Here is a 12,362-nt window from a genome sequence, read left to right as displayed (position 1 = left end):
CGTTTAAAATGCAGGACTGACCAAAGTGCTCTTGAAGCTCAGTCTGAGGCTCTGCTTATCATAGGCAACATTCAACCAGTCGAGGAAAGAACATATAAGCAATTCTGAGTTATGCCAAGAGCATTACTTTTTTTGTTATTCACCCAAACTTTTGTTTGGAAGAGGTTATATTGTTTTTTTTAAAAATGATTTGTGATTTGCTTGTCAGACAAAAAAAAAACATGAAATGCTAGGTCTGATCTCTGGAAATTATACTGCATGATAAAATATGTTGCGTTGAGACCGACAATAACTGGTCTACACAGTCTAGTTATTCAAGTGGGGGGAACAATGTGAATTCAAGAGGCAACTAAATGCTAAGTTGTTAACATGATGCTTTAATGACAAAAAATGATTTGCATTTCTTGATTTGCTAAAGACTTATTTACAGCGTCTGCCATGAAGTATCAGTCTCAAATAATAATCAGATCCTTGTAGTATCAAGTCTTTGCCAGTTTGGGCCGGCCCTTTGTGTAAATGAGAGTGGGGGGGGGGGTTGGCAATCGGTGAGGTTCGACAGGGCTCAGGTGTCGTATACCTGCCATTTGCTTTCAGGCCATTAACTCAGAATGGTGAGCAGTGTGGTGCCACTCAGTGGGATTGTTGCCCAAAAGGCACTTTTTTTTTCACAGGCAATGATGGAGTATTCATTACACCTCGGTTCAGTCTTGTAGCCAAAAGGGATTCTTTCACGGATACTGTTGTTACACAAAGTTATCTGCATTTTTGTCTGCGTGACTTCATGCAATCAATCATGTCATGAAGATTTATAGATACATATTAAAAATCTGTGATGTGTTTTGGTGAAAGCACGATGACCAAAGTCTATGAACGTTGTTTTTCTGACATAAGGATTGGTATAAACTTTATATTGCTCATTGGCATTAAGTAAAAGGATGTGAAAACTTTTTTTATGGGCAACCATGCCATTATAACTCCAATCTCCAAAGTGTTACAGTGGCACTGGGGTTAATGTAGCGGAACCCTCTCTCCGCCTCCTGTGCCCCCCAACCCTCTAACTCCCTCCCCCCCCCTAGTGTGGTCCCATCCTCCCCAGTAGCCCTCTGTCACGCTTGACTCACCGGGGAGTGACTTTTGAGTGACGGGTGGAAGGTGGACGGTGATTGGCTCACGGGGGAGAGTGGCCGTGGGTGTTTGAGCACGGACAGCCAATGGCGTAGTCTCTTGACTCTGAGCTGAACAACTGCTTTGTAGATGGAGAGTTTTCTGTGTGCGTGTGAGATATGTGACGCAGAGAGCGAGAAAAGACCAGATAAAATAAAGACATGGGATTCCCTGAGGTGAGAGACGTGATTCTAGATCTTGACTGCTATTTTTTTGTTGTTTTAAAATGTTTGCTTGGGTTGCTACAATTTAGTCGTTTCCTAATTTTAGCTCAGGTTGTGAGAAGTGATGATGTTGACAAGGTTTGTGTCAGCACACAACATGTGCTTGAACTGTTGGGTAAGTTTTTCTTGGTGGACCTCGAGGGCTGAAGCATGGAACAATCCTTTGTGGCTTCTTTGTTCATGGATAAACGTATGTTTGAGTGTGATTTGTGACAGATGCGCTCAATTAATGTGAAGTAAATATGCTGAAATGTTTCTAGAAATAATTTAATCCGTCCTTCTAATGTGTTTCTCTATGCTACTGCATTAAAATTGCCTATTTATTTCTCTTTTATGTCAGTCCCCGTTCCGTTTTGTGACATCATGTGTTTTCTCCCCTTCTGTCTCCTCAGTCGACCACGGCTGTGAGAGCTGCCCGGGTGTGAGTGAGCGGCCCGACTGGACCTCTTCTCCTTCCCCTCATTTCTCCAGTAATCCCTCCATCTAACTGTTCTGTCGCCTGTCATCTCGGGGCACCATGCTGATTCAGTGGCTGGCCTGCTTTGCCCTGCTCTCCCTGGAATGGGCTCCAGGCAGCGGGGCCTTCACCACCACCAGGGCTCAGAGCCTGAGGGGTCGCATCCAGAGAGACCGCAGAAACATCCGGCCCAACATCATTCTCATTATGACTGACGACCAGGATGTTGAGCTGGGTAAGACCTGGCATATGTCCTGTAATTCCAGGAAACCCAGGACACTTTTCAATTTGTTCCTTATTTACAAAAACCTTTTTATATATATATTTAACTTTCTGTGACATTTCTATTTTCTTCTTCAGTCTATGCTGTCCTAATCACTGTCTTTGTGTTCATGTGTTCTGCCTCCACACATGAAATATTAACTAGAGGCCATAAGCCTAAGCTGAATGGCCATCTGGCCTGTTTACTAGAGCTGCAGCTAACGATTATTTTCATAATCGATTAATCTGTCGATTATTTTCTCGATTAATCGTTTGGTCCATAAAATATCAGAAAACCTTAAAAAATGTTGATCGGTGTTTGTCAAACCTGGAAATTATGATGTTCTCAAATGTCTTGTTTTGTCCACAAACCAAAATGATTGACTTTTAATGATTTCTTTGTTATCCAGAGCAAAGAAATGAAGAAAATATTCATATTTAAGAAGTTTAAACAATTGAAAATCTTGTTTAATCATGAATAAAGCTTCAAACCGATTCATCGATTATCAAAATAGTTGTGGATTAATTTAGTCATCGATTAATCTTTCAGCTCTACTGTTTACTGCTGAACTGTAATTATTCTGCCTCTCAGAATTCTCTAAAGAAAAGGTTACCTTTCTAAATAGACAATTCAATAGTATTTTCCTAGGTGAAAAAAAAGTTATGTAACTTTACCTCTAACGCTGACCTTCGTACCTCACCCTCCAGGTTCTCTACAGGTGATGAATAAAACGCGTAAAATCATGGAAGACGGAGGTACCTCTTTCACCAACGCCTTCGTCACCACGCCCATGTGCTGCCCGTCTCGATCCTCGATGTTGACGGGCAAGTACGTCCACAACCACAACACCTACACCAACAACGAGAACTGCTCGTCCCCCTCCTGGCAACTGCAGCACGAGCCACGCTCGTTTGCCGTCTACCTCAACAACACCGGCTACAGAACAGGTTGGTGACTATGGAGATGTACCTCGGCAACACTGTGTGACTTAAAGATAAGAAGTGACTCAAACTGCACTTTTCATACAACGATGATTCCACCCATATTAGCTGCATTTTAGTTACTTTGAGGTCAAATGTTCTCCTGACCCTAAGCTAGCCTCCTCTACCGGTCTGCTATGAGAAATACGAACACGATAAACATGTCGAGTTACTACAGTGCCTTATCAGACAGTGTTTGTGTCGGTGATGGGCAGGCGTTGGATTGGGCAACTCGGTGGGGTCCTAAGGCTTGTAGCACGGCCTGGGGTTTTTGTGCTGATGTGTTGGTTTGCAATTAGCCGTCTCTGGGACAGGCTGGCCTCCTGCCCAGCCTGTCCGAGAATCCTGTGCAGTGAAGCCAGGGCAAAGGAGGTCTGCAAAGAAACGTTGTACAGTATGTCATGTACTCGCACACAAGATTCACACAGACACAGAGAATTAAGAGTTTCATATGAATAAGCAAACGAATTGAAATGTCTCCCTGGTGCCTGAGACTACCTATTTGAAATAATGTGTCCTTTTCTCTCCACCTCTCCTCTGCAGGCTTCTTCGGCAAGTATCTCAATGAGTACAATGGCAGCTACATCCCTCCTGGGTGGCGCGAGTGGGTCGGATTGATCAAAAACTCCCGCTTCTATAATTACACCGTCTGTCGGAATGGGTACAAGGAGAAACACGGTGCCGATTTTGCCAAGGTATGTGTTTCCCAAGAGGGACTTATTAGTGCAATCTCTCATTTGTTTCCCCATTTATGACTCAGTGTGAAGACGTTGCCTGTCAAATTACAGGTTCCACTCACCGATAAATATAGACAGTAAAACACTTCACTTGTCACGGTGTCATGATCCAGGCTCACAGGAATTTTCATTTGAGAATTAAAAGGGAAAGTGACTGGAGGTGGCATTTAGACCCTGTGGAATTGAAGCATCTTCAGGAGAAGATGATAAATACCACCCTGAACATGCTTTGCCTCTCTGCCCCCTTCCTCCTCCTCTCTTCTTGTGTCACCATGACATTTTGCTACATGCCATATAATTAAAATAAAAAAAAAAAGTAGGATAAATTTCACTTTATCACTGTCAGACTCCGGAGAAGGGCTCTGAGGTTACACTGTCTTTTTGTGGCCCTGCTTGGCACCAGTCATCAATCTTCCCCCAAATGTTTTTCGCAGAGCTGTCAGTTTTGTTTTTGCGGCTCCTTGCCAATATCTGTTCAGGTAGCATATTCCTGAGTACATGAGGAATCCACATGGTGGGTTTAGAGTTTGGATACATGTCAGGTTTCAAGATGGGCTGCCTGAAAGATGGGCAAACAAATGTTTGGACTGCTGCACCTCTGCCAACTTGGACTGAGGTGTAAAATCACCCACGAGATGATGCCCAGGTGTTTACATGGCATGTGTTTTGTCAGCAGACGTGGTTTGACACCAAATGGTTACATTATTTGCTGTTTACTGACAAAACCCATCAGCTTGCCACCACTAGGTCGACCACAAATCCTCATTTTTAGATTCACACTGGGCGACAAGATCATGATAGTCCACACATCTGGCACACCGAGTCATTGTTATTAGATGAGGCACTTACCCGGTGATTTCATCCAATTACATCCCATCTGATTTTCCATCTGTGGGAGGATGAGTTCATCGAGGTTATAGCTTTTGTTTAGCGAGCCATTTAGGATGAGAATATGATCCATTCACTGTTTTTCCTTTTAATTCCATGACAGAAGACAACCGTCATAGAGACACAAAGCAGCCCGTTTCGCAAGCCAGATTTAATGTTTTTAATGGTTTGAGGTGATCAGGGATTAGCCGAAAACCCCAGCTTCCTGCCCATATAGGTTTAACATTTCAGAATCACATTCTAATGCCACCCGGAAATTAAATCATGTGTGAATGTGTCTGTGTTATGTGGCGGCCACTTACTAATAATCATCTCCAAATGGTTCTGAGAAAAGTGATACCCCTCCGCTCGCGGACCATGTCATAGCTGGTGCCCGGGCATTCCCCATGACACTGTCACTTCCCTCTGACCTGCCAGAGGCCTTCGCAGCAGTGGCTCAGATTTTGAAGTGCACATGGCAGCGCTTTGCCATGTGCACACAATCACCAGCCTCCATGGGCATGTACAGCTGCCAGACCATTAAAGCTGCCCTGGCTATAAAGCCTATTAATAGAGACAGGATGAATCAGCCAAACCCACATCTGACATTTCAGGGAAATCACCCTTTACCCTTTCATTCTTAACCTGGCACTCCCTTGCGCATGTTGCATGCCAGGCAGCAACAGCCAAAACTGCAGGTAGAATGGTTAACTTGCTGCTGGAAACTTGGCAGTGACTGTCATGGTTTTAGTTAAGGGTGTGATCTACTGTACATTTAAAAAAAAAAAAAAAAAAACAAAAAAAACACTCCGCCATGCCTACAATAAAAGTTTCGATATGTCTGCAAATTGTGTGATGTTACAACACTGTAGAAAATGTTACAGTTTCATCCATTCAGTCGTATTCTTCACACTCATGCCTCTAAAAAAGGGATCCGGGGAATTCAGAACCTTGTACCCCTCTCACATCAAATCTGTTTTCCTCATAATTAGTGAGGCGTACAGCTTTTCAGGTTATTGGGTCTGATTTGATTTTAGTTTCCTTATCTCCACGAGTCAATCTGTGGGAAGAGAGAACCAATGAAATCAAATTAGGCTAAACAGGAGGAGGAGAATGGATAGAGGCACTGTGGGGTTGTGAGCTGTCATAACAACATACCATTTGAGCGCACCAGGCTCCTCTCACCAAGTGGTGTCACATTCAATAGTGCAGAGATTCATTGATGAAGCAACAGCCCACGTACTGTATGCACTCGCACTCACACTCACGCACACACCGGCAGGCTGCCAGCTGTTGACTCGACAGATTGGTAGTGTAGTGCACTCAATGGCCCCAGTTCATATCCCCACTGGCCCCTCTCCATTTATTTGAAAATGACTGGACGAAGGAAAACAACATGTCATGTTGATTGGACTGCGAGTGAATTTTTATCAAGGCTTGTGTTGTTTTGCATCCCCCCCCCCCTCCTCCCCCCAGTTCCACCTTCATTTTTTAGCCTCCTGTAGATTGTGGCACTTATTCATGATATTGCTTTTTGCTCTTTTTTTTTCTCCCCCCCAGGACTATTTCACAGATTTGATCACCAACGACAGCATCAACTTTTTCCGCGTATCGAAAAAGGTGTATCCTCACCGTCCTGTGATGATGGTCATCAGTCACGCCGCTCCTCATGGCCCGGAAGATTCTGCGCCTCACTATGCCGATCACTTCCCGAATGCTTCTCAGCACATGTAAGTTAAAATAACCTGCTCGCATTATTGCAGCCATTAAAACACACAGCCACTTAAATGCATGGGAATTGAACCCTCTTATGACCATGCCGGGATTTATATTGATTTTATGGCTTTAGTATTGTCAAAAAAAGTTCAACGAGTGAGTGCTTCTGCCCCTTTCTGCTTCTTTTTCCCCAAGATAACGTTCACTTTTAATATCTGGCTGTTATTCAACAGTTTAGGAATGACAGTACTGAGAAGCTGACGTCACAAATGTGTGACGTGCTGGTGAATCTTGTCTGTGGACGGTCATTCCACGGAAGTCCTGCGGGGCTACCGTAATGACAAGTATATGGGTGCAAAGCTCTATTTCTCTGCTCTCCGGTATCCATCCATCCATCCACCCATCTATCTTCTACCGCTTTATCCTCCCCATGATGGTCACAAACGGTCTAGGAGTTACCGTATGAGTATGCATGCCAAATTTGTCTCGTTAACACCCAATAAGCGTTTTTATGATCTGCTGTACCAAAAGTGATTACAGCACGCGCGATCTTTAATTTCGCAACAATGACGGGTCGCTGAAAAGCTGCTTGGGGTGACGACTCAGCACGTGTGAAATCCAAATAATTTATTATCCAAGAATAGCTGAGGCTCAAACCTTGGAGAAGATCAGCGGTGGCCTTTTTTTGTACCGAGCACTACGCGCATGCCAAGCTCACACTGGCCTGCCACAACTCTCATCGCCGAGCTGTGGCGGCGTTGCAATACTCCCGTTCATTCCATGGCAACGCGCCCTGCCATCTCTTGGTAGGCACTCCAGCGAGCTCCCAGGGTGCATTTCTACACAAGGCGGGGGGAGGCATGGTGTCAAAGAGGAGCAGGAGGTTCAAGGCCGCCAGGCTCCTTTCTTCCTCATTGCTCAGTGTGTTTCCTCTCATTCTATCCCACTTAACATTCCCCACTGTCTGTTTTCTCTGTGTCTGTCACTCTATCCGTGTATCACTGTCTCTTTATCTCTCCCGCGGTGTCTACAGTGTCTGCTCTTGTTTTCTCATCTCCACTCTGCTCTGTCCACCCTTCCCTTCCCTTCCTCTCCCCTCGCGCGTAATTCGCAAAGGACTTCCTGACCCTGTCCATATCAATCAGTCGTTTTTTCCCTTCGGCTCCTGGGATGAGAAGAATGCATTGTGTGCCGTGGAACACCCTTTGTGACATTATTAATCTATTTTTACCCCGAGCCCTCGGGTGAAGGGGGTGGAGTTGGGGCCCGAGGGTGACTGAATGGGTTGCCTCAGTGATTTTGTGTAGGTGCAGTGTGTGTGGAATATGTGGAATAGTTGCTGCAGTGGCCCAGGTACTCAGCGTGGAGGAGTGGGTTTGTTAACAGGCCTTCAAAACCGATATGGAAAGAGCATTTTTTTCCCACACACTCAGTGGCTGTGGAGCAAAATGCCTTCATACATTGTGATTATATTTTTTTGACATCGTTCCATTATGAGTTCAAGGAGGTTTGGCATCCTTCCACAAATGGAAAGATATGACTGTACAGCTTTATTTGGCCAGTCATTTTTTTTGCAGTAGATCACACACGCAGCTATTGTGTAATGCACGGTGTCTGGAGGAGACTGCGTGGCAGTGGAGGAGGAGGAGCTGCCTCCATAAATCAAATAAGCGTAGGTACTTCTGACAGCAACAATAGCAGGGGGAAGGTTTGATGTTAATGTCATTAACATTCTTTAGTGTAGGTGTTTCACTTCTTTTAAACACTACAGAGGTTGTGGTTTCTGACAGTCTCCATAGCAGGGAGTGAATTGATCAGGATTCTTATCAGGATTTGTCTATGTTAAGTTTTAAAATGTCGGGAGGTATCCTGAGGTGAAGAATAGTTCAAGGCTTATATGGCAACAGGCCACTGACTTGTGTGTGACTGGCCCCTATGGTCTGGCTTCATTCCCCTGCATTCCTGGTTCCCTTGTGCCCAGAGTTCCATACGATGATGTCCAATTGCCCAGAGACAGGCCCCTTTGTGGGGTTTATTAGACCGCCTGGCCAGGTAGGTGAAGAGTTCACCCTTCTCACAAAATAGGCGGAAATGAGGGCAGAAGGCAGCTCACTCAATTACGATCTCCCATCACAGGTCTTCATTAAGTTACTGTTAATACTGATTATTTGTAGATGGAATGTGTTTATAGAGTACTTTTAAAGGGAATAAAAATCATCAGTTATTGCCATATTACATCCCAACATTAACAGCTCTGAAACTGACCCAGATTCAGAGGTTTTCACTTTCACCTTATTTACATATGATTATATTATGCTTAAAATTGCAATTTTGCAATATTTGCCTGTGGTGTGCCTTCCTCCTTTACTTTATAGCTAATACCACAGACGAGTGAGCAGTTTCTCCTCATCTTTAAATCCACAAACAAGATGACCTCTCCCTCCCACTGCTGTTTATCCTCTCGTTGTTATTCCCTCATGTGAAATGACCATGACCTATCGGGTTTTAGGTTCCAGAAGTTGTTGCAAACATGACTTTGGGGCCCATTATTTTCTTAAGCATGTGCCAACCCTCAAATGACTTGTCCGTGCCAAGAGCGCAGTGGAGCGAGGAGACTCTCGTCTCTGTGTGAGGGGAGAGAGATGGTCAGGGAGAGGTGTGGAAAAACAGCAAAGGTGCTGGCTGCCGAGCATTAAGACATTTCCTTCGACAAACAGGGTAGCTATTGATGCGTGTCAGTGGCAGGGGACAACTGTGGCACCTGTTACCGAGCAGTAGCTCGTGAAAAGTAGCAGACAGGTGGTTTTTTTCGGGGGGTTGTAAATGAGCTCTTCGTAGCTGTTACATGCACTGTCGAGATTCTGAGCTCAATGACCATTGTTTCCATCAAACCTTAATACAAATGTCTTTTTTTCCCCTCCTCTTCTGTGCCATCGTAGTACCCCCAGCTACAATTATGCCCCAAATATGGACAAACACTGGATCATGCAGTACACAGGCCCCATGAAACCCATCCACATGGAGTTCACCAACTTTCTCCACCGGAAAAGGCTGCAGACGCTCATGTCTGTGGATGACTCGGTGCAAAAGGTATGTTCTTTATTTACCTTTTTTTTTTTTTAACTGTATATTTCTACGTTTTTATTATAACCTTTATATACTTCTTCATTTTACCCAGGTGTATGAGATGCTGGAGGAAACTGGAGAGCTGGAGAACACTTACGTTATTTACACAGCCGACCATGGCTACCACATTGGTCAGTTTGGGTTGGTTAAGGGCAAGTCGATGCCTTACGACTTTGACATCCGTGTGCCATTTTTCCTGAGAGGACCCAACGTGGAGGCAGGGGCAGTGTGAGTACATGTAACTGAAATCACAAAGGTCATGCATGTACTATACAGTGTGTATCTTTTCAAAGTTTCTTACAGTTTGTATGTGTTTCAGAACATATTATTTCACTAAAGTAAACTTAATGTTGTGTGCACATCTCCAGAAACCCTCATCTGGTGCTGAACATCGACCTAGCTCCTACGATCCTCCACATCGCCGGGCTTGACACCCCTCCAGACATGGACGGCAAGTCCATACTTAAGCTGCTGGAGCAGGATAGGACTGGCAATAGGTCTGTATGAGTTGGTCAGGCCGTGCTGTGTAATCTATATTTTGTACAATAATTGCACATTTTGCATGTTATGTGCATAATTGAATGCATGTGTTCATAACCAAAAGGATTATTTTTACTCCCAGCTGTGCATTAAGTGGGTTCAGGGCAATTTGTCATATGTTCTTTGGCTGAGATTAACTGAGGTTCATTTTATGGATTTGTTTGTAAGCTGAATCATCCTTTCTCCTGCAAAGCCACTATAAAATCTTCCTGTGTGCATACAGAGTCATCGTTCTTTACTCTCTGTGCATGGAAAGGGCGTCGTTACCATCAGTTTCTTTGTTTTGTTAGAAAACATTTCCATAGTAACGGAAAGCAGTGAGACGATCCATCGAATGCTCAAAGAGTGGATCAACTTCCATAAAGTTTGCAAGCTGTATGCCCGACATACTGTAGTTGATGGCGAGTGCACTTTGGCCATATGAATTCTATAAACGCGATGCGTTTTGTCTTCCCAGATTCAAACCCAACCGGAAACCCAAAGTCTGGAGAGACACATTCCTGGTGGAAAGGGGGTAAGCTCGAGTTCTTTATTCCCTCTCCACACCACAGGCACATCCATGTCATTGCAGAGCATTGTGTGACACAGACTTCAAAAACATTTCAATGAACCAGAAACATTGCCTTGTACAACAACACGGAGGTTTTTCCCAATTATTCGTTATCTGACAGACATTTCCTGTTTGGAGGTCAGTAACGGTGCAGGAGGTTGAAATATTGTTTGGTAAAGCTATATGCGGGCGGGCAAATTATGACGGCTCACAGTGGAGGCGCTGACACATGTGCAACCGTTGTCATTTTCTCATTTACAAGAAAAACAAACAGTCTCTGTGTTCTTAAGGGGTCCTGCATATGTTGACCACATGATCCGGGGCCCTCAAACCTGACTCAGCCTCCTGTTTGTGCAGACGGAGGATACATTTCAATAACATGGTGAAGCTAGATGCACGCAAAACAAACAAAAGCGAGCCAGGCTCAGGATGATGTTACCTGAGGAATGGCTGGAGGGTTCACACTCGGTCCACTCACAGGACATGTCACCAGCCCTCCCGGTGTGGAATGCAGCAGCCACACTACAGCCAAGGCTTCACTGTCCGCCCCACCCCCAAGACTTCTTTCTGTTCTGTGCACGCAATCGCATACCGTACATGTCTCTCTCACGAACCCTGTCAGTTCTTCAGTTAACCTTTCCTCTGCTGCCAGATATGTTGCAGAAAATGATACCTCCAATCTGACAGCCCACTTTTGTTCACTTAACTTGTTAACCTGCGCTAATGCCAGGGGTAAACTGACAGAAACCTGACAACGCGGCGAGAAATAATACCATCGAGCCGATCCTCGCGTGACGCAGGTACCCAAGGCAAGACAATGAGTGAAATGAGAAAGCGGAGCGATGCACTGAGGCATTCGTTAAAGGATGACAGATGTGAAAACAGTTACAGTGGTTAAGACCAGATTGTGCTGGCAGTCCGAGTAATGACACTGTATATTACAGTATGTCACGTTCTTTCATACAGACCCCCCTCCCCACCAAACTATCATTTACTCACAATCCCTATTTTTTTTTCCAAATCACTGTCCCGGCCCCTGCATTTACTTTCCAATTATTTGCTCATTTGCCAGCGACTGCGTCAACATCTGCAGACGTGTAGCCAAGAGTACAAAAGAAAAGAGCCAGCCAGTCTCCCACTGGCATATGTTTGTGTGATGGGAGCGGTGGCTGCTCCGTGGACCACTGTGTGTGAAATGGAAAGAGTGTGACCTTAGACCTGTCACAGCATTAGCTCTTTTAATCCATTCTGCCATTCATCCACACTGTTTATATGAGCTGTCCGCTTGTGCACTTGTCTTTTAATGGCGAGATTAGCCTCCACGGACCTTTTCCTCTGTTACTCAGGCACAGATGGGGGAGGCACAGGCGCACGCACAGTAGTTAATGCTTTTTTGTACAGTTCTCTCATGGATCATGTGACACGCTCTATGATTTAATATCCCCGCATGGCCTCACAGAACTGTACCTCTGAGCCTGTGAAATCCTGACTGACAGCTGGGACTGACTGTTTTATTTGAGAATCTTAATCATCCACGTAACGCAGCCATCGGGGACCAACACCAACAGCAACTGTTAGCTCTTTAATCACCCATGGCTAAAGGCTAGAGACTACAGCCAGGCCAGTGTGTGAACATTGGCTGTTCTCGCCTGGAACAGTGGTGGCAGACGGGAACTGGACAAAACAACCGCCCCTCTCTTGAAAGGGGACAGGTTGTTCTTTGCTACGTTGTCGCCGTC

The 12,362-nt window shown here is 44.9% G+C and overlaps 1 protein-coding gene across 5 annotated transcripts in view; it reads left to right on the top strand.

Moving 5' to 3' along the window:
• The window catches only part of sulf1 (sulfatase 1), a 75,815-nt gene that overhangs the window by 50,634 nt on the left and 12,819 nt on the right, over positions 1-12,362 (top strand). For all 5 annotated transcript variants that reach the window (XM_058633337.1, XM_058633344.1, XM_058633329.1 and 2 more), the window contains 8 exons: positions 1,781-2,080; positions 2,815-3,054; positions 3,631-3,782; positions 6,252-6,421; positions 9,347-9,497; positions 9,586-9,761; positions 9,902-10,030; positions 10,531-10,587. In XM_058633337.1, coding sequence (XP_058489320.1) covers positions 1,906-2,080; positions 2,815-3,054; positions 3,631-3,782; positions 6,252-6,421; positions 9,347-9,497; positions 9,586-9,761; positions 9,902-10,030; positions 10,531-10,587 — 1,250 coding nt within the window. In that variant the 5' untranslated portion in view covers positions 1,781-1,905. The remainder of the gene's footprint in view (positions 1-1,780; positions 2,081-2,814; positions 3,055-3,630; positions 3,783-6,251; positions 6,422-9,346; positions 9,498-9,585; positions 9,762-9,901; positions 10,031-10,530; positions 10,588-12,362) is intronic.

The sequence above is a fragment of the Solea solea genome, chromosome 1, assembly GCF_958295425.1.
Source record: "Solea solea chromosome 1, fSolSol10.1, whole genome shotgun sequence".
In the NCBI taxonomy this organism is placed as follows: domain Eukaryota; kingdom Metazoa; phylum Chordata; class Actinopteri; order Pleuronectiformes; family Soleidae; genus Solea; species Solea solea.
This window is presented reverse-complemented; position numbering and strand designations above follow the sequence as displayed.